Genomic DNA, 23,707 nt, shown 5'->3' on the forward strand with positions numbered 1-23,707 from the left:
CTGGTTTTTCTCTGAGTGTTCGTCTTTTTGTTGTTGTCGGTCTCTTGGGGAGATTAAGCGTTGGAACTCGAACTCTCTTTTTGGTTGGAGAGAGCTGTGGCAGTTCCCTACTGCCCCGTCGCCATCTTGGTCCCCCCTCCTGGACTTGTTTCTATATAATCACAGGCACCTTGACTCTGATTCACAGGGCTGATTGACATGAGACTACTTTATGACTATTGAATTCTGATCTGACATAGTAAGATGCATTTTCTATGTCTTACATATCTGTTGCTAAGACATACAACATTATGAATTTAAAAAAGCAAAAAGCTTGACTAGCACTTGCTTGTTACATCCCACAAAACACAATTATTTCCTTTTTCTCACTCACAGTCCAGGGGCTCACTTCCCATGACAATTCTCATGGCTTGAGCTTTGCTATCATGGGAGAGTCAGAAAGTACTGGATCCCTTTGTACATACCCGGTTGAAGCCTGCATGGAGGAGAGGAAGGACTGAGGCCTCTTCACAGTCATCAGATCTGCAGCAAAGCAGAAAATGTGGTCACTCAGAAGATACAAACCAGGGTTCCTCACACTGAAACATGGAGAAAGAGCAGTGAGACCATGGCTGTTAGCCATAAGAGGGGCTTCCTGACCAGCCTGTGCTCACAGGGTTCATCTTCAAGGGCAGAGACCCCAATTATGCCTTCCAGATGAAAACAGAACACTGGCAGTCCAGGAAATCCAGTCATGCATTGGGAAGTACCACCAAGTACATGTGTGGGCCTGCTCCAACCCTGAGCTGAGTCTCAAGCAGGACTCATAAAGGACACTACTCATCCCAAGACAGTTGTCTCAAAACCTTCTGCAAGTATGACTTTTGCTTAAGGCCTCGCTGGATCTACCTTACGATGTGAAGAGGAAACCTGCAGGACTCTACAGCCAACTGGGAGAGAAGTGTCAGCAAGAATGTAAACTTACTACAGAAGGAAACAAAAATTGGTCATTGTCATCTATTCTGGGAGATGGTTTCCTACAGTGAGCCTACAGTTAGGTGTTGAGTACAAAGTGGGGTAGGGACTAGCCTGTCACGAAAACATCCCATTGAGAGAGAAACAAGGTCCCTGAGATAGCCAGACAGTGGCTTGGAAAGAAAAATGGAATAAAAAAGATTGCATGGAAATGTCAATCAAAACAGGAAGAGAAATTCCAGAATTTATTTGTGGCATTATCCATAGCTGAGTCTTGCCCTATAAGAAAATTCTGTACCCTACCCTGCTCCTCCTTTCCCTCGGTAACATGAAGTTCTGCCTTCTCTGAGTGACAGTTCAGGAGGGGTACAAAGAGGATTAATAATGTCCTAATTATTAATTAGAAGCTTTACTAATTTTTACAGGCACTCTTAATCTTATATGAACCATTTCATATTTTTTAAAAACAGGAAAAATAGGTGAAAATGTAACAAATAAGATATTATGTATCAAGCAACAGAAAATATTTTTCCTCTATGAATAGGGAAAAAAAGGTATTTCATTCTTCGACCCATAGAACAAGCTAAGCGTGGAAATACAGTATTACTTTGTACATTCTAGTATCATGTCCAAGACTATAAGACACTGTTCAGATTTCAGAGTGACCTGAAGATAAATGGAAGAAAGAAGATAATGGAGCTGGTCTCACATTAGATTCATTCTCCTGGAAATCTCATCTCCTCAGGATAGCAGGTGTAAGGAATAACGGGGAAAATTCTTTACCTTCTTTGACCACAGCCTGTGGTAAGAAGTCAAGTGAAGATACTCAAAGAATAGTATATCAATAGGAAATTTCAGTCAGGGCAGGATTTTATATCCCTGGCCCCCTGCTATACCAATATGACTTTGGGTCACAGTATTTCAACTCTCCCTGCATCCACTAGCCTGGGAAAAGTTTATACCCTCTTGTCAGAGTTGCTGGTTTGTTAGCTCCTTTTGTACACGACCTGTGCCAAGTGCCAGAACAGAGCCAAGTTCAACAGGTCTAATGAAGATCTTATTCTCTCTGATGCTAATGACAGCCATTAATTCACTACAACAAATTTTGTTATTTGCAAAGATCCCAACTACTGAGACTTGTGCAAACAATGTCTTTCCTTTTGGCTCTTTCATTGTAAGTTCAGCACATTCCAGACAGTAAACCTGGCAAACAATTTCCTAACCATAGTCTTGATGTACCTACAGTTTGGTCTGTCTTCTTTGCTGTCCAACATGAACATAAATCCCACTGCCCTGCTAGCTACATAACAGTTCTTACATTAACCTCACAGTCTGGTACACATAATAGAGAGAAAGCTGAAAGATTTTCCAGTGACTTGTGAAACAAACAAAACCCCCATAGCAAATCCTAAGGTTGGTATCCCAAGGCCCTGTACCTGCCCAGCATATTGCCAACTCAAAAGCTGGATTGCACCAGACAAATGCCTCAGCCTGAGAAGCACTGTTTCCTGCTGGGGTTGGAGGTTGCACTTACATGTGGGAAACCACTGCCAGGATCACTGTGTGCTCCGAGGGGTTTGTGGCCCGGATCGACCTGCAACCAAAAGGCTCCAAGTCAAACAGTGAGCTGAGCTGTGTTACATTAAACCAATGGGGATCTTTTTTTACATTGATAATAAAATGGAATCAAATCTTTCTCTCAAGTAAAGGTCTTACAAGACATGTGAGACAACAAAGAAAAATGGCAGCCTTCTGAATTAAGAAGCTTATTATTTTTTTAATTGTTCTAACTGGTAGTCAATTATACAATAGGTCAGACTGGCCAATTTTCCACTCAAATATGAGCAAATTCCACTTAAATTTCATATTTTTGATAGAAATTCTACTCTGAAAAAATGACAGTTCTAAAATCCACTTAATTATCAATTTGTATCTGTGACAGCTGACAAGGCTAGATCTTTTTTCCTTTGAAAATAGTGGTTAATTAAGAAAGTTCATAATAAAAATTGAAGCACTTGCTGGCAAGTACAGGTTGAAGTTTATTAAAGATGATTCAAAGAGTTGCTCAACTTTTTGTTATTCTGTCATTTGGCTGGAATACTTCAAGCAACTTGGGCATCAGCTGGGGCTTAGAACAATTGTTAATACAGTAACTGTCATTGTATAATGATGTTTGTTGAACTAGGATCAAGTCTATCTACTTAGTTTTCTCCCTAGTAGTCTAATGGATCAAAACATATAAGAATATAGACATCTGAAGTTTTTGAGTCTTCTTAGATGTGTTCAGCTTCTGGACTATTGGGATCAAAGGATTTTGAATTGGGGAAAGTTTCCCTGAAGAGCCACATCTTTGTAAAGTGTAACCAGCACGCTTGCTTGTTTTAACTCATCCCCACCGTGTGGTCTCTGCTTATTTTGAAATCTCTTGAAACATGGCACAATTATCACCAAGGACAGAATCACCCAAGTAGTTTGTAAAACAGCATGTAGTCTCTGTGATGGGTTGTTGTTGTTGTTGCTGTTATGATTATTGCCGTGAATTCGTTTTTCTGGCATTTCTGCTCCTCTCCATGTTAATATGTTTACCTTTGGCTCCCCTAGGGATGGCAGCTCCTATTGCTTCTCTTCCACTCCAACAATTCCTGACCTTTCCCCAAAATTGTATGTTCTCTATGTCATGCTCTTTGATACCGGTGTGGCCAGAATACTCAGAAAAATGGCCAGCTGCTGTCTTCCTAGGAAGTGAAGTTTCCTTCCCAGGTAAATGATATTTAAGTGAGCAACTTTGGAGAAGATACTTTAAATCACAGTGGATAGGAGGTTTGGGTCAGCCTCCCTCCAATGCTGGCATAGATTATGTCCCATTGAGCCATCCCACAGAGCAGGTGTAAATTTGTTTTATACTTAGGAACCAACTAGATGGATACACAGCATACATATCCATTTGTACCAAATGAAAAACAAATGACAGTGTTTTAGAGGCATTCCACTGATTATTAGAAAATATTGCGGAGTCCCCACCTTCCTCTGGCCTCTTCTACCCCAGTGAGGTATCATAGGTACACTGCTGGGCTACATTCTAAAGGATGAGTCCTAGGCAAGAGGTCAAAGTAGGAATAAACATAAAGGGGCCGGAGCATATATGCTCTTGGTTTCTTTTGGAATTAGCTTCTGTTTTTTGAGTTCCTTCCTGCTGTTTCCCTCTTCCAGCTCATTCCTCCCAAAGAAATGTGGCAAGAGGCACCTAGGCTACTTCTTGAGGAGAAGACTAAGGGAGATCTGGAGATGGATGGGTCTGGATCAAGCATGATAAGAGAAGATCCAGGGCTGGGAAGGTGGCTCAGTGGTAGAGTGCTTGCCTTGCATGCCTGAAGCCCTGGGTTCGATTCCTCAGCACCACATAAGCAAAAAAAAAAAAAAGAAAAAAAGCTGGAAGTGGCGCTTTGGCTCAAGTGGTAGAGCGCTAGCCTTGAGCTGAAGAGCTGAGGGACAACGCCCAGGCCCAGAGTTCAGGTCCCACGCCCGGACCCAAAAAAAAAAAAAAAGAGAAGATCCAGTCTAGCTCAAAAGCCAAGGACTGTGGCCATGGATGACAATACAGGATACACATCTGCTAGGAGCATGTCCACTGCATCCCCTCCCCTCCCCTCCACACACAGCCCCACCCCTCAACATCTCCTTAGGGAATATTTGCTGGTGGTCAATCATCCAAGAAACTGGCCACTTTCCACATGTAAGAGGAACCATGTAGACACATATGCTTAAATTTTTTTGGGGGGGGCCAAGGGGGCCGGGCCTGGGGCCTGAACTCTGGGCCTGGGCGCTGTCCCTCAGCTCTTCAGCTCAAGGCTAGCGCTCTACCTCTTGAGCCACAGCACCACTTCCGGCTTTTTTTTTCTTTTTGCTTATGTGGTGCTGAGGAATCGAACCCAGGGCCTCATACATGCAAGGCAAGCGCTCTACCACTGAGCCACCTTCCCAGCCCCCCACATATGTTTTAAAATGTAGAGATTCTCCATTGTCTTTGTGTGCAGCAAAGGTAGAGGTGCATTTGTTAGGAAACAAAACAATACCTTTTTATATTCAAAGAAAATATAAGGCTAATCTGCTAAACTTAGCTTTTGCTTGCATTAAAACTTTCTTCCTATCATTTTTCTCTTTATAATGCAAGCTTATCTTAAATAATTCTATGTATGCACAAAGACTGTAGTAAATCTATTACAAAGCCACATAAGAAAATGAAGACCAGGAAATATAGGTTTACTTAGTTATAAAAGATCAGATTCTTCCCTAAAAATAACAAAATACATTTTTTAAGATATTAATGAAATTTATACTTCATTTTCTTTCTTTTTGTACTTGTCCTGGGGTTGATACCAGGATCTGGGTAATGTTTTCGAACTTTTTGTAATCACTCAATTTTTAATGTTATTATAGAGGGGATGTAAGGAGGGGTTACAGTTGTGTGTCAGGTCATGGGTGCATTTCTTTCAGTATCCAAAATACATTTCTTAATGCTAAAAAAATAGCATTCAAATATATTATGTGTGTAAGCATTATTAAATAGGAAATTTCGATGAAAATTAAGTTCTGAGATCATTAAACACTTAAAATAGGTTTCTTAGAAAAAAATCTTCTTTGGGAAAATGCAAATGTCTGTGATAAAAAAAACTTAGTCCATTAATTTATTATCAGTGTACTAAAGGTTCTAAGAATCCATTTCTCTACTTCTTGCTTTCATTTGCTAATATTTAAGAAAATCCCAGCTCCATATGTACTTGGACTCTGTCCTGGCCTAGCATTTAATTAGTGACCTCTTCCATCTAACGTCAAAGCATTCCACTTCCGCTAAACGGCTCAGTTCATCCCTTGCTAACTCTGACTGTGTATTTATTTATGAACAGACATGTGTTTGCTCCCCAAAGTGCAAGCATTGCTGTAATCAAGCCCCGGGAAGACTGATGAGTTGCCGCAAAGTGGCTGCCTTCCCTCCCCCTGAGTCTGGGAAGCCTGCCGCAGGATCTACCCATCTGTGACACGCACGGAAAAATTTATCATTCACACATTTCTGATGTTCACTTTGGGACAGAATAATGAAGTTTAAAATATCTGCCTTAAATCCAAACCATATCTGTATAATGAAAACTTCATTTTAATGATGCTTTTTAGACATAATACTTGGGATGGGAATGGGGAGTATCCCAAAATTTTAGGGGAGCAATCCAGCTCTCTCTCTCTCTCTCTCTCTCTCTCTCTCACACACACACACACACACAGAAAAATCAGTGTAACTCAAATGGGAAGATGTGAGGTATCCACAGAAAGGAGCTACAGCTTTCATTGCAGAAACATGAACCTGCTTCTCAGCGGAGTCCGTACACATTGAAGAAACATTTAGGAATGAAAGCAATCTGTAAGAGAAGTTCACTGTAAACTGTTGGGTGGGTTTCACAGGACGTTACCTGCACACTGCTTCCGCATCAAAGTAACGAGTTTTCCTGTGATCAATCACAATAATTTCATGGTGTTTATCCAGAAAGCATTCAAGAGCTGACTCTGGAGTCCGAGCAATGTTGCATCTGTATCCGGCTCTGTCGCAGGCCCACCAGAAGCCATCACTCTGACTATCTTCCTTGGCAAAGACTAGCAAAACCTGAAACACAAAGAATATAGCATCTACACAGAAATCCCCATCCAATTTAAAAGGGGCTCTGAAAGGAAGCTGTCTAGGGCCAAACCCAGCTCCTCCAACAGTTCCAGTGCTAAGTCATAGTTCTCTGGTTAAGTCATTCCATGTCCTGGGCCTAGTTTCTCTGCTGCGATATATACTCAGAGCCATGCCTTATAAACTGGAGCTGAGAATTGAATGACTGGATACAATAGGACTCAGTCAAGCTGGTGAGAGCAGTCGTAGGCTACAATCCAAGTTTTCTTAATTTCCAATTAGCTTTGTTTTTTAAATAAGATAAGCAGTACAATTGTTAAAAGGACACAAATTGCAGATTAGGTGATGGTTCACATATGCATGCATTTGGTTTCAGTGCATGTGGTAGTTGCCGGAGTCCCTGGAGGCTGGCTCTGAACCGATACAAAGGCACAGGAAAGAACCACCAAAAAATGAAAAAAAGTGATCATGACTATTAGATCCTTATCACTAAACAGTAGTTTTTCTGCTGGCCAGGCCAGAGTCAGGCTTAACACAACCACCTGGATTATTCACTTACTTACATGATCTTCTCCACTAGAGAAGACTTGCTAGTCCTGTTCCCTGCCACACCCTGTGTCCAATAGCAGGCTGGCAGTTGAGAGCCACTCAGTAAAAAGTTTATGACTGAAAAAATGTATATAACTACTCGTAGGATTTTGTGAGAACAATATAAGAGGACTTGTTTTTAAGAAAAGGTTATGTGAGAAAAATTGTCTTTTCTATCCAAGTGTGTTGCTTAAAAATTCCTGCTTTGGCCTGATGGCTTAGCTCTTGTTAGGGAAAAAAAAGAACTGCTTTTTCCCCCAGGATAGAATTAAAATACACTGCAGAAGACAAACCTCATATTGTTCAAGAAATAGCAGAGGGTGCAGGTATATGTTGAGATTACATGGGAACTGTTCATCTTATTTCAAAGTTACCTTATGTAAATACATCTTACCAGATTCAAACTAGCCAATCATGAGCAGACTGTGAACCTGAGCTCAGCCAATCTGAGCAGAGGAGCAGGACCTGTTGCATTAGGGATAAATAGGGGAGTAGCCTGCCCATTTTGTGTGCTTGCTTGCCACATTTTTGGCTGATGGTTCACCTTCTGCCTTGCTGAAACAATTCTTTATTTTCTACCTGTCTATTATTGTGACTCCAATGTTTCTTGGAAAGGATATTTATAACAGTTGTGCTATGTAGCTCAGGTTGTTCTCAAACTCTCAATCTTCCTGCTTCAGCCTCTTGAGTAGCTGGAATTAGGGGCATGCACCACTGTGAGGGCCTTGCTATTAGTAAAGGTAAGACAACAGATCCAATTGGTTAACATTTAATCACCTCCAGATATAGATAAAGCATTTAATATTCTTCAGTATCCACTTTGTGATTTAAAATATCACACTCTTGGGAAAAATAGAGCCATTATTTAACATACATTTCCTAAAAGCTTACTTTGTGCCACGCACTATTTTTAATTGCTTATGCTATGTACTAGAACAACATTGAGATTCTTAATTTGTCATGGTCAAAGGGCAAACAAACATAGGTATATTAAGTAAGGAGATTATGTAGAATGCAAGTGGTAAGTGCAATATAAAAGAAGTGGGCAGTAGCTACAGCAATAAGACAAGATGTGAACTATAAAAGGGATCCAAATAGGGAAAGATGAAGTCAAACTCTCCCTCTTTGCAGATGACATGATCTTGTATTTAAAGAATCCCACAGACTCCACTCCCAAATTACTCAAGCTGATTCAAAGTAGCAAAGTAGCAGGGTATAAAATTAACCCTCAAAAAATCAATGGCTTTTCTGTATGCCAACAATGAGAAATCAGGAAAGCAACTCCATTCGTAATAGCCTCACAAAAAATAAAATACCTAGGAATTAAACAAAGAAGTGAAAGACCTCTATGATGAAAACTTTAAAAACCTGAAAAAGGAAATCAAACCAGAACTTAGAAAGTGGAAAAACCTCCCATGCTCCTGGATTGGATGGATCAACATCATGAAAACGGCAATACTTCCCAAGGCTATCTACAAATTCAATGAGATTCAATACCTATCAATATTCCAACCTCATGCTTCAAGGAAATAGAAAAGGCAATCCAAAAATTCATATGGAACAATAAAAGACCCGAATAGCAAAACCGATCCTTAACAGAAAGAACAGTGCTGGAGGAATATCAATACCAAATCTCAAACTCTACTACGAAGCCATAATAATCAAAATAGCTTGGTACTGGCACAAGAACAGACCTCAGGACCAATGGAATAGAATTGAAAACCCAGAAATCAACCCACAGACCTATAGCCATCTAATCTTCGATAAGGGAGCTAAAAAAATAGAATGGAAGAAAGACAGCCTCTTCAGTAAATGGTGCTGGCAAAATTGGTTAATTACTTGTAGAAAACTAAAGCTAGATCCTTATATATCACCCTGCACCAGAATCAGCTCCAAATGGATCAAAGATCTTGGAGTCAAAACAGACACTCTGAAAACATTACAGGATGGAATAGGAGAAACCCTAGGTCTCCTTGGCTCAGGCTGAAATTTTCTTAATAAAGACTCAGAAACACAACAAATCAAAGAAAGGTTGGACAAATGGGATTGCATGAAATTGCAGAGCTTCTGCATGGCAAAGGACATAGCTAGCAAGATCAATAGAAAGCCCACGGATTGGGAGAAGATCTTCACTAGCCATACAAAGGACAAGGGTCTCATATCTAAAATATACTTGAAACTCAAAAAAGTAAATCCCCCCAACAACAAATCCTCAAAGAAACAACTGCCCAATAAATAAGTGGGCTAAAAACTTAAAGAGAAATTTCTCTGAAGAAGAAAGAAGGATGGCCAATAGACACATGAAGAAATGCTCAACATCCCTAGCCATAAAAGAAATGCAAATCAAAACAACATTGAGATACCACCTCACCCCAGTTAGAATGGCTATAATCAAGAACGCTAATAACAACAGGGAATGTGGACAGAAGGGAACCTTACTGCATTGTTGGTGGGAGTGTAAACTTGTTCAATCACTTTGGAAAGCAGTATGGAGGTTCCTCAAAAGACTCCACATAAAACTCCCTATGACCCAGCAATCCCACTTTTGGGCATTTACCCAAATGATCACAAACAAGACCACACTAAAGTTACCAGCACAACTATGTTTATTGCACCATTACTTACCATAGCTAAGATATGGAACCAACCCAGAAACCCCTCACTGGAATTCTATGCCTCCATCAGAAAGAATGACATTGTCCCATTTGTTAGGAAATGGAAAGGCTTGGAAAAAATTATATTAAGTGAAGTTAGCCAGGTCCAAAGAAACATAGGTCCCATGGTTTCCCTTATTTGCAATAACTAGTATATGTCTGAGTCAAGCAGAAAAGGTCAGATAAGTTGATGTTAGGTGAAAGAACCCCAAGATAAGTATTCAAATGTTTTTTTTCTTTCATGCAATTGTTTCTAACGTATTTATGAGATGATTTCTTTGTTGCTTTGATGTCCCTCCCCCACAGTATAACCCCTGCTTTCACTATTTGATGTCGGTATAATTTGTGGAGGGGAAGGGGAAAAACAAATCGTTTAAATACGGATACAGGTGGACCCATTGCAACAACGAGATGTACACGTTGCTATGTTGAAAAATGAACTTTACAACTTTGGTGGGGGGAGGGGGTCCTGGGGAGGAGGCGGGGGGGGTCATATGGGAAGGGATGGGAAAGGGAAACAAAGGAGGAGGCAACAATGCTTGATAAGAAATGTACTCATTATCTTGCCCATGTAATTTTAACCCCTCTGTATGGTATTTTCACACACACACACACACACACACACACAAAGCAGTGGGCAGTGAGGACAGGAGCAAGGCTCCTGGAAATAGGAGATAGGCAATGAGTTGAGATTTGGAGGAAAAGTATTCCCAGCTGAGCTCTGGAACCCAAGGAAACCAGAATTGTGCTGGAGAGAAAAGAAGAGAGGGAGGGCAAGTAGATGGAGGGCTAGATAATGGTCAGGCATTGTACATCATTTTGAAGACAACTGTACTTCACAGGGAAATGTGTAAGATGGACTCAAGGCAAGAAGTATCAATCATGTCTTTTTAATTTTTATGTTTCTGATGCTTTGACTAGTAGAGCTTTGTTGATCTGGAGTGTCAGCTGTTGATAGGGGGTTTACTAATTCCTAGTGATAAAAACAACTGTATTGGGAGTGGGGCCCAGTGGCTTATGCTTATAATACTAGCTATTCAGGAGGCTGAGATCTGAGAACTGAGGTTCAAAGCCAGCTTGGACAGGAAAGTCCATGAGACTCTTATCTCCTCCAATTAAACACACAGAGAGAGAGAGAGAGAGAGAGAGAGAGAGAAGTAGAACAGGACTATGGCTGGCTCAGGTGGTAGAGTGCTAGCCTTGAACATAAAAACTAAGGAAAAGTACCCATGTCTTGAGTTTAAGCTCTAGTAACGGCACAAAATGCAATTGTTTGGGGAGCTTGGCTTTCATCTGTGTAGCGAACCTCCACAGTCCATGCTCCAACCACCTTTACTGTTCTCATAGACTCAGGACTGGGTCACTTAACCATCCCTGGGCCAGGTAACAGACAACTAGAACTATCCCTATGTCACACCCTAAAATTAACCAAAGTAACCAGTTCTTAACCTGATTATCCTACCTACTCATTCTTTCCCACAGAAACCACAGTAAAAATTCCACCTGAAGTTCCCTGAAGCACTGACTCCGGTGTTTTCCTATAGTCTGTGATATGCCTTTTCCTCTTGGAAACCAGAACAATTATTTTCAACAGCAATTGTCCTCTGATCTGTTGGCCTACCATACCTAAAGAACAATAAAATTTATGTTTTTCTTCTGTGCCAGTACTGGGGCTTGAGGTCAGGGCTTCATATTCTCAATTGGCTTTTTTTGCTCAAGGCTTGTGCTCTGCCACTTAAGCCATACATCCAGTTCCCGTTTTTTGTTGATGAATTGAAGGTAAGTGTCTCACATTTTTTTTTAAAATCAGACTGTCTTCAAACAGAAATCCTGAGTTCTCAGGCTCCTGAGGAGTTAGGAGGATAGGCATGAGTTACCAGAACCCAGCTTAAAATCTATACTGCAAAACAGAAAAATTTGTACTATAAAGGCATTTATTATAAGCCCAGAAACTTGAAAGGGATATAAGGATTGTAGTATGAGGACAGCCTGAGCATAAGTTAGCCAGACCTATCTCAAAAATAATCTAGGCACGGTGATGTGTGCCTGTTATCCGAGCTGCTTGAGAGTAGAAGAATCATGATCCAAGGTAGACCCAAGCAGGAACACAAAATCACCTCTGGAAACTAAACTAAAAAGTCAAAGGGCTTGGGGATATGGCTTAAAGGGTAGAGTGCTTTGCAAGACTCTACAGTCTGTCCCCAGTATTGCCAAAACATGCATGCATGCATACATACATACATACATGCACACACATACATACATACACAATGCATGTATACATACATGCATGCATACATATACATGTGTGAATACATATACATGCATGCATGCATACATACATACATGCATGCATGCATGCATGCAGGCAGGCAGGCAAGCATTTATTAGAGAATTTCTTTGGGTATTTAAAATTCTTTCCATTTATAAAACATTGATTAGAAAAACTACTTTTTGATTATTTAAGAACTAAGCAAAGTGAAAATCTATAGGAATAAAAATATACATTTGAGAATAAAACACTGTAATAATAACTTCAATTATTTAGTAATCATTTAAAAATGCCTAGCTGTGAAAAATTATACCTTCTCCAGGAAAGTAGAGGATCCAATTGGCCAGTACTGGACTCTTTCTATGGCTCCCAGATCACAGTCAAGTAAAGATACTCTGTTTCCAGGATTTGGATTTCGAGGGAGACTGAGGACTGGGCCCATACCCATTAGCGAAGAGATGCTGGAGGAAGCGCTGCAAACTCAGAGGAGGCCTACCACTACCCTTCCCAAGACAGGGCTGTGCAACTTTTTCTCAGATTCTGGGGGAAAGAATGTACTATCTTTGTAAGACATTTCTCAATTATTTATTTACTTACTTGCATAGGGGAGCTGTTACTTGCAACAAAACAACAACAATAAAAAAGTAAGCAATGAAGTTTCTCTTCAGATTTAGTGTTCTTTGTATGTATAAAATCTCTCTCTTAGAGATTAATCTATTTGTAGTTATAATCTCTTTTTAGGCTATTTGTTAGTACCTATTGGCCATCTACTAAGGCAAATGTCTTTATTAATTCTGAAAAATAGTTTTCCAAGTAGAACAGAAACCTACTAGAAATTATTTTAAAAGGAGGCAGGGGAGGGAAGCTAAGAATGAAACAGAAGAGGTGAACTTAACCCAAGTATATTACACACATGTAAGGAAACATCACAACGAAAGCCCCTTTGCACAACATATACTAATGAATATTATAAATAAATATTTATATAAACTTTAAAGGCATATAACTGAACTTGATGTAGAAAGAAGGAAAAAAAGCTGCCATTGTGCCTGCTTTTCTAAATAGTAGCTTGACATTTATTCCAAGACTTATTGGTGACCTATTATGCAACAGGTAGAGTTAGTATTAAAGGTGACAGAGATGGCCATAAGCCAACATCTAGTCCTGGCATCCCAGGAGGAGAGCCACAAGAAGTGCACTGGTAAGTGGTGACCATGGGCAGAGCATGGACAAAGGTCCAGCCTAGGAGAACAAGCAAAAGAATATCATCAATCTCTCTGCACATTCATCCCAGCAAAACAGCAAGAGACAAACAGTGGATTTGAGGGTGGGGGTGTGGCTACAGCAAGTACAAAGCCCTGAGTTCAAACCCCAGTAATGAAGGAAAAAAAAAACAGATCTGGGCTGAAGCCTGGAACAATGAGGAAATGTCTTCTTTTTCTGGAGCTGACTTGGGCCAACTTGGGCTCTGTCCAGTGTCAAAGTACAACTATTGGCAGTCTTCCTCTACATGGTCAAATCAGATCACAAAAATAACTACACCGAGTGATCTGAATTAATAAAGGTAAAAGCTAGGATTGTCTCATGACCATTAAGGGTTTCTGTCAAAATACTGTAAACCTTTTAGTATTGGTTACAAACATATTGGAAAAAATATTTTCAAAGTAAAACAAATATTTATACAAGCCCACTGTAATTGCAGACATTATAAATTTAAAATATTTTATTTCTTTTTTTTAAACTTCTGGAGTAGTTTGCAAAGTGCTTTCCCATCTGCAAACCATATAAATTATGGCCAGAAGGAGCATCTCTCTGCCTTGGTGAAATGTTATCTTCTCAACTTTGGATCTGCTTCCAACACGTTGCCCCTCTGCACTTCTGGTGTCAGACAGTGCTCCTGGGCTTCCTTTAATGGGTGTGACTGGTTTTGCTGGCCTTACTTCCTCTGTGGCATTCTGATGTTTCATGTCCCAACCACTGTGCAAAAGCTGTATTCAACAAGCCCAGTGGATCCTGGTCCTGAGTCTCTGAAGGGTGGTGTCAGCTTTCCCATAGGCCACTGGGTCTAATTGCATTCAATTTGATTCTCACAACATCATCTCTTTTCACTTCTTTGCTGCATGTCATTGGCTCATTCCCCTCTCAAGGATCTCTTTTTGTACAAAACTGTGTGGGTTTATCATTGAGAGACAGGAAGCAACACAAATACACACTTTGCCAGCTGTACTTGAGCTGAATACCAAATAGGCAGCAGACAATTATGGAGGTTTTGAAAAAAGTGTCATGGATGGCCACTGATCATGCTACATAGTTGTTATTACAGAGTAATTTGTATGTGAGGAGCCAGCAGCAAAGTTTATACTTTGTGCCATTATTCACAGTTAAAACACTCATGTAGGTACAATTTGAAATGTGTCACTGCGGGCCTGGCATTTTTAACGGTAAAATCCGTGAACTTGGAAGGGATACCTCACTGCTTTTCAAAGACTTCAAACTGTGAGGCAGAGGCCTCTCTATCTCCAAAAGAACTTTGCGGCGTTCTTCTTGGAGGCACAAAATTTGTCTATCATCCTGAGCTAGAATGAAGAAACAAGGGCTGGTCCAGGGCTGGATGAGAGAATGAACGAGAGTGGCTGCTGGGAGAGGTTTCAAAGGGGAAGCATAAGACTGTGGGTTGTGGCAGTGTCCACAGCAGGCACTACAACCTGCAGGACTTCTAAGAGCCCAAGGGACTCTGGGAATAATCCATCCAGCCACCAGCTCATAGATGAGGACAGTAACTTCCCTGAGCAAAGCAGCTGTAGGGCTGCAGGCTGCACCTTCACAGACTTCCTTCATCTATCTGTCCCTAGACCTGCTTCATGTCACTTACCTTGAGGGAAATCCTTCTAATCATTTCTTTCACAAGTTTTGTTTAGAAAAAGCTGGGATTTTTTTGTGTGAATAGCAAAAATGCTGTTTTTGATAGCTAACTTCAAATCAAACTATTTTCTCTTGGGAAGACTAACTATGAGAGGGATGAAAACAAAACTAACTTTTCCTTAACTTGAAGAAGACAAGTACATGGATTAGTCATTAGAGTTGTTTCTGAATAAGAGTCTACCATGACTCCAAATGGTCTCTCAGCATAGATCTGCTGGGAAGCATTTTTAGAATACTTGATCTTAAGCCAGCACCTGGTAACAAGCATCTCCTAGAGCAGACCACACACATAGTCCACGCAAGTTTCCTCCACGTAACACTAAATGATTAGCTAGTATGATCAGAGGAGGGGCCAATTCCAGTGTAAAACAATTCCTAGGTGGGAATTCCTCTTAAATGTATCTAGGAAAGTGATGTTACCAAGAGCTATAGTTTGATGAGACCTTTCTATTGGCCAGCCTTTGAACCTAAAGTACCTGTGATATACCCACTCAATAATCCCTCAGTAACTGTAGAGGTGGCTACTGTCCTCATACTACAAACAGGAACAGAGGCTTGAGTGATTAAGAGACATCTGTATATATGGCCACACATATAACAGGATGTGAACTGAGACCAGATTGACCCCAGACTGGATGTAGTAAGCAGAAGACACAACCTGGTAGTAGTAGAAAGTACAGACTGGAAGGGAAATGCTGCTGAAGTGAGTGACCCTTCTGTACCTCTCCAGCACTCCATTCTCCTCTCCAGTGCGCATTTTACTTAATGTGAGATGACCAGATTCCCATGCAGCCATATGATCCCCAATACATAATGTCCCCAAAACTAATGACCCCACAAAATTTCATACAAAATGGAAGAATAATTTTGAAAAAAGGTGCCTTGCTTAGGAAAAATAGCTTAGGCCACCTCTGTGGATGCAGTTCCAAGCTCATCGGAAAGCCTGGCGAGACAGGAGTGAAGACAGGACTCTAAGCATAAACGAATGTATCCAAGCACTGATAAAGGCCACTTAATTTTCAGACAGCATTCTGTGAATAGGAATTTACTGCCTCATAATAGTTCCCTTAGTTTTTTATTTTCTTGCCAAGACTGGAAAATCTGACTTTCTCTGAGTCACATACACTCACCCAGGATAGATGTGCCGCAGAGTATCACACTGCTCTTCCAGTTCATTCCACACCTCCCTGTGCTCAGCCAGCTCCATGTGGGGCATGCTTGGCCCTCTGTTCCACATCCCCATTTCCCCTGTGAACTCAGCAATGCACTCTCCAAAGCAACCACATCCTGAAACAGTCTTATCAAGCCATTTCCTCCCAAGCCCTTAGGGCTCTTGGCTGATGTAACTAATTAATATTTTTGGCATTCCAGTGAAGTAACAGAATAGATATTTTTCTCCAAGGGGGAAAAATATGACAAAAGTGAAAGCATCAGGACATGGTTTGATTTTTCTAAGGCACTTGCTTGGTGCACATGTATATATACCATAAATGTGGTGAACAACATGGGGTCATTTAGTAATGATATGATGAGTGGAGGTCCTTTTTTCCTCGAGTCCTGTTTACTTTGTCATATCTCCTTGCATTTTGGATTTAACATCTACATATCAGGGAGGCCATGTACTTTTGTCCCTTTGCTCTTGGCTTACCTCACTCAAAATGATTTCTTCTAGTTCCATTCATTTCCCTGCAAATGCCATTATTTTGTCCTTTCTAATGGCTGCATAATATTCCATTGTATACAGGTAACACAATTTTTGGATCCATCTATCTGTAGTGGGGCATCTGGGTTGTTTCCATATCTTGTGAACAGTGCTGCAATGAACATGGAGGTGCATGTGTCCTTGTATCCTGTTCCTGTTGCTCAGGGTAGATGCCTAGGAGTGGTATGGCTGGGTCATAGGGGAGGTCTATATTTAGCTTTCTGAGGTACCTCCAGACTGCTTTCCAAAGTGGTTGTATTAGTGTACATTCCCACCAGCAGTGCAATAGAGTTCCTCTTTCTCCGCATCCCCTCTAGCATTTGTCATTGGCTGACTTTAGGATGTGGGCCATTCTGACTGGGGTAAGGTGGTATCTCCGGGTTGTTTTATTTGCATCTCCTTTACAGTCAGGGATGATGAACATTTCCTCATGTGTTTCTTTGCCATTTTTATCTCTTCTTCTGGGAAGTCTCTCTTAGTTCCCTTGCCCATTTAGTAATTGGTTTGTTAGGTTTGGGAGGGATTAGTTTCTTGAGTTCCCTGTATCTCCTGGATATTAGCCCCTTATCTGATATATTGCTGGCAAATATTTTTTGCCAATTAGCTGGATGTCTTTCTAGTTTGGTTGCTAAGTCTTTAGCTGTGCAGGAACTTTTTATTTTAATGTAGTCCCATTTATCGAGTCTCTCTCCAATTTGTTGTGACCCTGCGACTCTGTTCAGGAAGTTCCTGCCTGTGTCTATAAGTTCAAGTGTCTGTCCTTCTCTGTCCTCCAGTAGTTTCAGAGTTTCAGGTTTGGTTAAGGTCTTTAATCCATTTTGAGTTGATGTTGGTGCATGGTGACAGGGTGGGGTCCACTTTTAGTTTTCTGCATGTGGCCACCCAGTTTTCCCAGCACCAGTAGTTGAAGAGGCTATACTTCTTCCACTGTATGTCTTTGGCTCCTTTGTCAAATACCAGCTGACTGTAAGCATGTGGTTTTATTTCTTCCAAGGAATCTTTTAATTATTTATTCTATCACTAAGAAAAGGACTCTACCACTTTCTTAGCTGTCATTTGGGTCCAAATTCATGCAATGTAAACCAGGCCTGATATGTAGCAACACAGGTATTCTAGACCTTCCGTGTGTTGGTAGGTTTAATATTCATTTTATTATTATGTTAAAAATAATTGTATATAATTATTTTGTATACAAAATCATATACAAAGCCAAAAATATTTTTGTGTTTCAATATATCAAATATAAAAAATTCAAAACTACATTTCCATGAGAGGAAAGTGAAGCTTTTAACAATTTTTAAATCCTGCAAAGGACTACATCATGTTTGAAAGGACAGAAAATACAGAATAACTTGGGATAGTTTTATAACATTTTGGATGCTTAGTATGTATAATATATGCAAGTATGCAGTATAAAATATCAAATCAAATCAAAATGAAAAGTATGCTCATCAAAAGCCAGAGTTATGAAATGAATAAAAACACCTGGGATTGGGAGACAAAGGACTTTGTTATAAATATATGTGAAGAATTTCTTTTAAAGACTTAAAAAAATTAACCCAATTAAACAAATGGAAACCAGGCAGAGTGACTCATCTGCATGTAATCCCAGCTACTTGGCAGGCAGATAGAAAAAGTAGGGTCAAAGACTAGTCCAGGCAAAAAAGCTAGTGAGATTCTCTCAAAATGACAAGTCAGTCATGGTGATGCACACCTGTAATCCCAGCTGTGCAGAAGGCATAGGTAAAAATATCACAATCCAAGGCTAGCCTGGACAAAAAGCATGAAACTTACTTGAAAAATAACAAGAAGAAAAACGGGTTGGTCAAACAATAGGCACTTGCCTAGCAAGTACAAAGTCCTGAGTTCAAAACACTTGCTCCATTACAAAAATGATGAATGGATTTAACCAAGTACTTCACAAAAGTCTTTAAGAACTTATAATAATCTATGAAAAGTCTGTAAGAGCTTATACATCAGTTCAGTGAAGCTGCAGTCAACAGATAAAGCAAGATAATCTTGAAAGATGAGAATAAAAATGGGGAACTCGCACTTCACAATTTTCAAACTGCAAATGTTATAGTGGTTAAAACTGTGTGGTACTGACATAAAGAGAGACGTAAAAACCAGTGGAAGAGAGCTGAGAATCTATCAAACTCTCACATTCATGGATGACTGATTTTTAACAAAGGTGTCAGGACAACTCAATGCAGAAATGTGTATGAGTGTGTGTGTGGGGGGGGGTGTTTAACAAATGTTACAGGGACAATTCATTATTCCATACAAATAAATGAAGGCAGATCCCTACCTATAAAAGAGAACTCAGAGTAACTCGAAAATTAAGTGTAAAAGCTAAAATTATAGTGCATTCAGAAGCGAATGAAGAACTAAATCTTGGTGACTCTAGATTAAGCAATGGGTTCTTTGATATGACATCAAATGACACTGAATGAAGAGAATAAATTTCAGAATGATGCAACAATGAAGTATTTGGGGAAAGGGCGCAGGGATAAGTGACGTGTTCAACAGCATCTACAGTCTTTTACTTTTTTTTCTTTTGCAGTGCCAGGGACTAAACTCAGGGCTTTGAACATGCTAAGTAAGTGTTGTACCACCTTAGATTTTTATGACAAGCTCTCAATTTGTGATCTATTCTGGCTTCAAATTTGTGATAGTTCTGGCCCCTACCTCCAGGGTGCTGGGATTACAGGCATGAGCCAATATATACCCAGCTGCAATCTTTGTTTCTGAAAAGGAAAAAAAAAACTTACCTCTCCCAAATGAATAGGGCTAATATTAATATTTAATGAAAGTGAGTATACACATATACCTTTATAAATATTTGAAATAATTCACAACTTGACAACTTACATTTTTTTTTTTTGGGTCCGGTCATGGGGCCTGAACTCTGGGCCTGGGCGCTGTCCCTCAGCTCTTCAGCTCAAGGCTAGCGCTCTATCACTTGAGCCACAGTGCCACTTCCGGCTTTTTTCTTATTGCTTATGTGGTGCTGGGGAATCAAACCCAGGGCCTCAGGCATTCAAGGCAAGCACTCTACCACTGAGCCACCTTCCCAGCCCCACAACTTACATTTTTTAAAGTATGAGACAACCTTAACATAAGCATTCATTGCCAGTATAGCACAGGCCCAAATGAAGGTAAATGAGATTGTTTGAAAACTACATTAGCTACCCCCCCACACCCCCTCCCCCCGCTACCCCTCTCCCCTTCTCCTACTCCCCGGGCAAGTACTATGAAAACTGCTTTGTGAATAAATATCTGGTATCAGTGCCTTTACTTGTCATTGCCTTTACCCAAAACTGGAGTATGAAGTACATGCCCTCAGAATGACTACTGGAATTTTCCACTTGTTTGTATTCTATACAAATAGTTGTAGCTTATTTTTTTCTCTCCTTCTCTCCCGGCTCCTAGATTTATTTTCATCAAATTTTCCCAAGCTAAATCTCTCCTTTTTGTTTTTTTCCTTTGCCTAGCATCGTATTTCCTTCCTTCTCAAACAACCCTGAAGCTTTATTGTCTTTTTCCATTTGCTCCTAACTTGCACTGTGCACCTCCTTAGCTTGTTTCTACCAGCATCACTACACTTGTCTACTTGTCTGCGGGTTCACTCCTGAGCCCAGGGTGAGCTGCTAGGTGCTGGCAAGCTACACTGGTTATAAAGAGGAGGGAGATTCATTATTTAGGATAAAGAAGCTGATTTATATACTGAGGGGAAATTTTCCGTTATTTAAATAGGCATAAGCTCCTTTTGTACATGTTTCTCTGGAAGTTGAATAAGTTGTGAGAAAAATAAGAGTTGTGGTGATCGTTAGAGTCAGGCCATTCCCACAGGTGGCTGGGCCTTCTCTCAGGGACCCCCTGCCTCTGTGTCATGGAGCCCGGTAAGTAGGCTGCTTGGCCTGAAAGAGAACCTTTCATTTTCTCCTCTCCTTCTCTCCTCTCTTCTCTCCTCCTATTCTCTCCTCTCCTCTTCTCCCAGCCCCTGCCCTCTGCACCCCTCCCCTCTCTTCTCCTTTTCTCTCATCTCTTCTCTTTCCCTCCTTCACTTCTCCTCTCCACTGCTCTCTTCTCCGCAAGCAACTAATTTAGCACATTATATTTCTTGAGCATATTGCCTTGCAGACTGTGTTCTAGGCACTCAAGGCCTTCACTTCACTTACAAGTGGGAAAGGCATTATGATCTCCATTTTTTAGCAGGATAATGGGACATAGGAGGGACAATACATAAAAGCTCATATAGCAGAGCCTCCCAGCTACAGCTCATGGCAAAGCCCCTTACTTTAACACATTCTGTTCCTGCATGTAAGAAGAAGTAGGACAGTCTAGTTTTGGGTGGAAGAGTGATTCTTCCTCACAATCCGTCATGCAAACTACTCTTCATGTTTATACTCAAAACGGGGTGATGTCATCAAGAATACAATTTGGGTCTTCCAATGTGATATTAATAAAAACAAACCATTGAAAACACACACCATGCATACACAGGTGTGAGAGGGCAAGGGTGGCTATCTGCTCTTGCAGCAGAAAGTTCTCAACACTGCCCTCATCTCCATGTGCCCTGACAATAAAGCCCCTACTGGGGAACAGAAGCATACCTGGATCGGGTCCTGTGTCAGTCTCATGGGTCCGATGCGTACCTCTGCAGAAGATACCTGCTAAAGAAAGAATAGCACATGAGAAGGGCCAACTCTTAAACGATACAAATCAACAAATCCTTCCTTACATTGTGCCACTCAGTAGACACTAGATAGAAAGTACCAACGTATTGACATGGAGATGGGTTATAAACTATCATGAGTTATAGAAGAATATATAGTCAGTCAGGTGCTGGTGGCTCATGCCTATAATCCTAGCTCCTCAGGAGGATGAGATCTGAGGACTGCAGTTCAAAGCCAGACAGGTAAGGAAAATGTGAGACTCATATCTCCAATTAACCAGCAAAAGCCAGCAGTAGAGCTGTGGCCCAAGTGATAGAGCACTATACTTGAGCACAAAGGCTCAAGGACAGCCCGCAGGCCCTGAGTTCAAGCCCAAGACCAACACACACACACACACACACATGCGCGCGCGCGGAATATATACATTCATATATTTAAAAATGTCTGGAAGGACATATTCCATAGTTGCCAAGTGGCAGGACTTGCAGTTATTTCTACATTATTTTCATGATACATACTTAGTACTCTATAATATAGGCAAGCACACTTTACAGGAGAACACAATTCCATACCTTCTATGTCCTAGGAACTACTGTTATTATTATGACTATTTATTCTGAAATTTAAAATGGAGTAGGAATTTCCTCAACCTTAGAGGTTTCAACATATCTGTGGTTTAATTGCTGTTCTATATTTAGATCTTATTTCTCTTATCTTCATGGCTTAGTACAGTCATTTCCTCAAATGAATGTAATAAAAAGCACCATGACCATAAGAGGTTAGACTCCTCCTCGATGCTCCCGGAGTGAGCCTGAGGCTTTTAGGTGCTCAGTGGCTCATTCCATCTTTGCTCAAGGCAGAGCAAATATTTGGCTTTACTTTTAATTACTTCGTTTGGATTTCTAAAAATCAATTTTCTTTAGACTACCTTGGCTGAAGGTCTTGGCCTTATCTCCATGGGTTCCATTTTTGTTTTTTCTGTAAGCTGTTGATCCTGCATGAGCTCCCTGTCAGTCTGAGGGAGCACTGTCAAGAGCATCAGAGACACTGCAATGTCAGGGCCCCAGGAGGCCTTATCCATCAAAAGGACAAGCCCCAAAAGTCAGAGTTTCTATAAATTATATTGTGAAAGACTAAACATTTTCCTTCCTCCTATTCTCATGCTTCACTCCAGGCTCCTATGGTGACCTGCCCACTAGAAGTGCTTCCATTCGTTCTTCTTTGGATTCTTTATCTACATCCCATGGTAGGTAAAAGAATAAAACTGGGAATCTGAGGGCCTGGGCATCTCCCCCAGGCCTGGACCTTTCATTTTGGGCAGGAACTCTGAGACTTAAAACCCTACAGAGGTACTGAGGAGGGGAAAGCCCTTTCTCCCTTGCTACAGGAGGTCATCTCCATGCCCATGGGGCCTTTGCATGTCAGGTGAAAATGACATGCAAAACATGACATGCTAGAGTTGAGCACATACCTCTCTCACATTCCTTTTCACTGAGAAAATTAGCAAGTAAGTATCCTGCTGTGGGGCCCATGCTGACAGCAGCAGTCTGGTGCCCAGCCCAGGAATGACAGCAAGTACATCCTATCCTTGGTCCCCTGCTGCGTCACATCCCATCTCCCAGTGTCCTGCCAGCCCCACTTAGCTCCACCCCCAAGCTGTATGTTGTGCGAAACAGAGGTGCTCCTTAGAAACAGCCCAGTTGCTGGGAGGTCAAGAGACTGAGGGGAAGGCACTTGCAGACAGACAAAGCTGTACACAAAAACAAGGGCAATTCACCCCTACCTGACAAGTTGCCCATAACCATTATGCATGGAAAGTGGTGATACAGCTGGCCTTCCTCAGTGGCAGGACTTAGTAGTCTAAACCCTAGGAGAATTATCTGATGACTGCCCATTCCCTGAGCAGCACTATCCCACGCATTGTGCTTAACACTTTCATGCTAGTGATCTTAGCAGGAAGTAGGCAATACTACTGAAGGACAGTGGAGAGCTTCAAAAGATACACTCAAGCTAGAAGATCCTGTTTTCCTGTCTAAAGGCTTTTTCTCACAGCCATAACCATCCCCTGCACACATCCAGTACTTTAACTTTTGCCTGACACAACTCAGTAGAAAGCAGAGCTATGAGTCTGAGAAGGCAGAGCCAGAGCCTTCTCCCAGCCCCTGCCTCTCTTGTCTCTACCTGTCCCTTACCTATCTCCTCCCAGCCACACCTCACTGTGCCCCTCCCAATGCTGTCACTCCACCTTCACCTCCAGCTTAGGTGCCTTAG

General features: G+C 41.0%; 1 protein-coding gene across 1 annotated transcript in view; it reads right to left on the minus strand.

Moving 5' to 3' along the window:
* Positions 1-23,707, minus strand: part of Pde8b (phosphodiesterase 8B) — a 185,881-nt gene that overhangs the window by 70,803 nt on the left and 91,371 nt on the right. The window contains exons 2-5 of the mRNA XM_013015938.1: positions 21,374-21,433; positions 6,417-6,607; positions 2,489-2,548; positions 465-522 (exon numbers count right to left, since the gene is read on the minus strand). Coding sequence (XP_012871392.1) covers positions 465-522; positions 2,489-2,548; positions 6,417-6,607; positions 21,374-21,400 — 336 coding nt within the window. The 5' untranslated portion in view covers positions 21,401-21,433. The remainder of the gene's footprint in view (positions 1-464; positions 523-2,488; positions 2,549-6,416; positions 6,608-21,373; positions 21,434-23,707) is intronic.

Source organism: Dipodomys ordii, unplaced genomic scaffold (assembly GCF_000151885.1).
Source record: "Dipodomys ordii isolate 6190 unplaced genomic scaffold, Dord_2.0 Scaffold28, whole genome shotgun sequence".
Lineage (NCBI taxonomy): Eukaryota > Metazoa > Chordata > Mammalia > Rodentia > Heteromyidae > Dipodomys > Dipodomys ordii.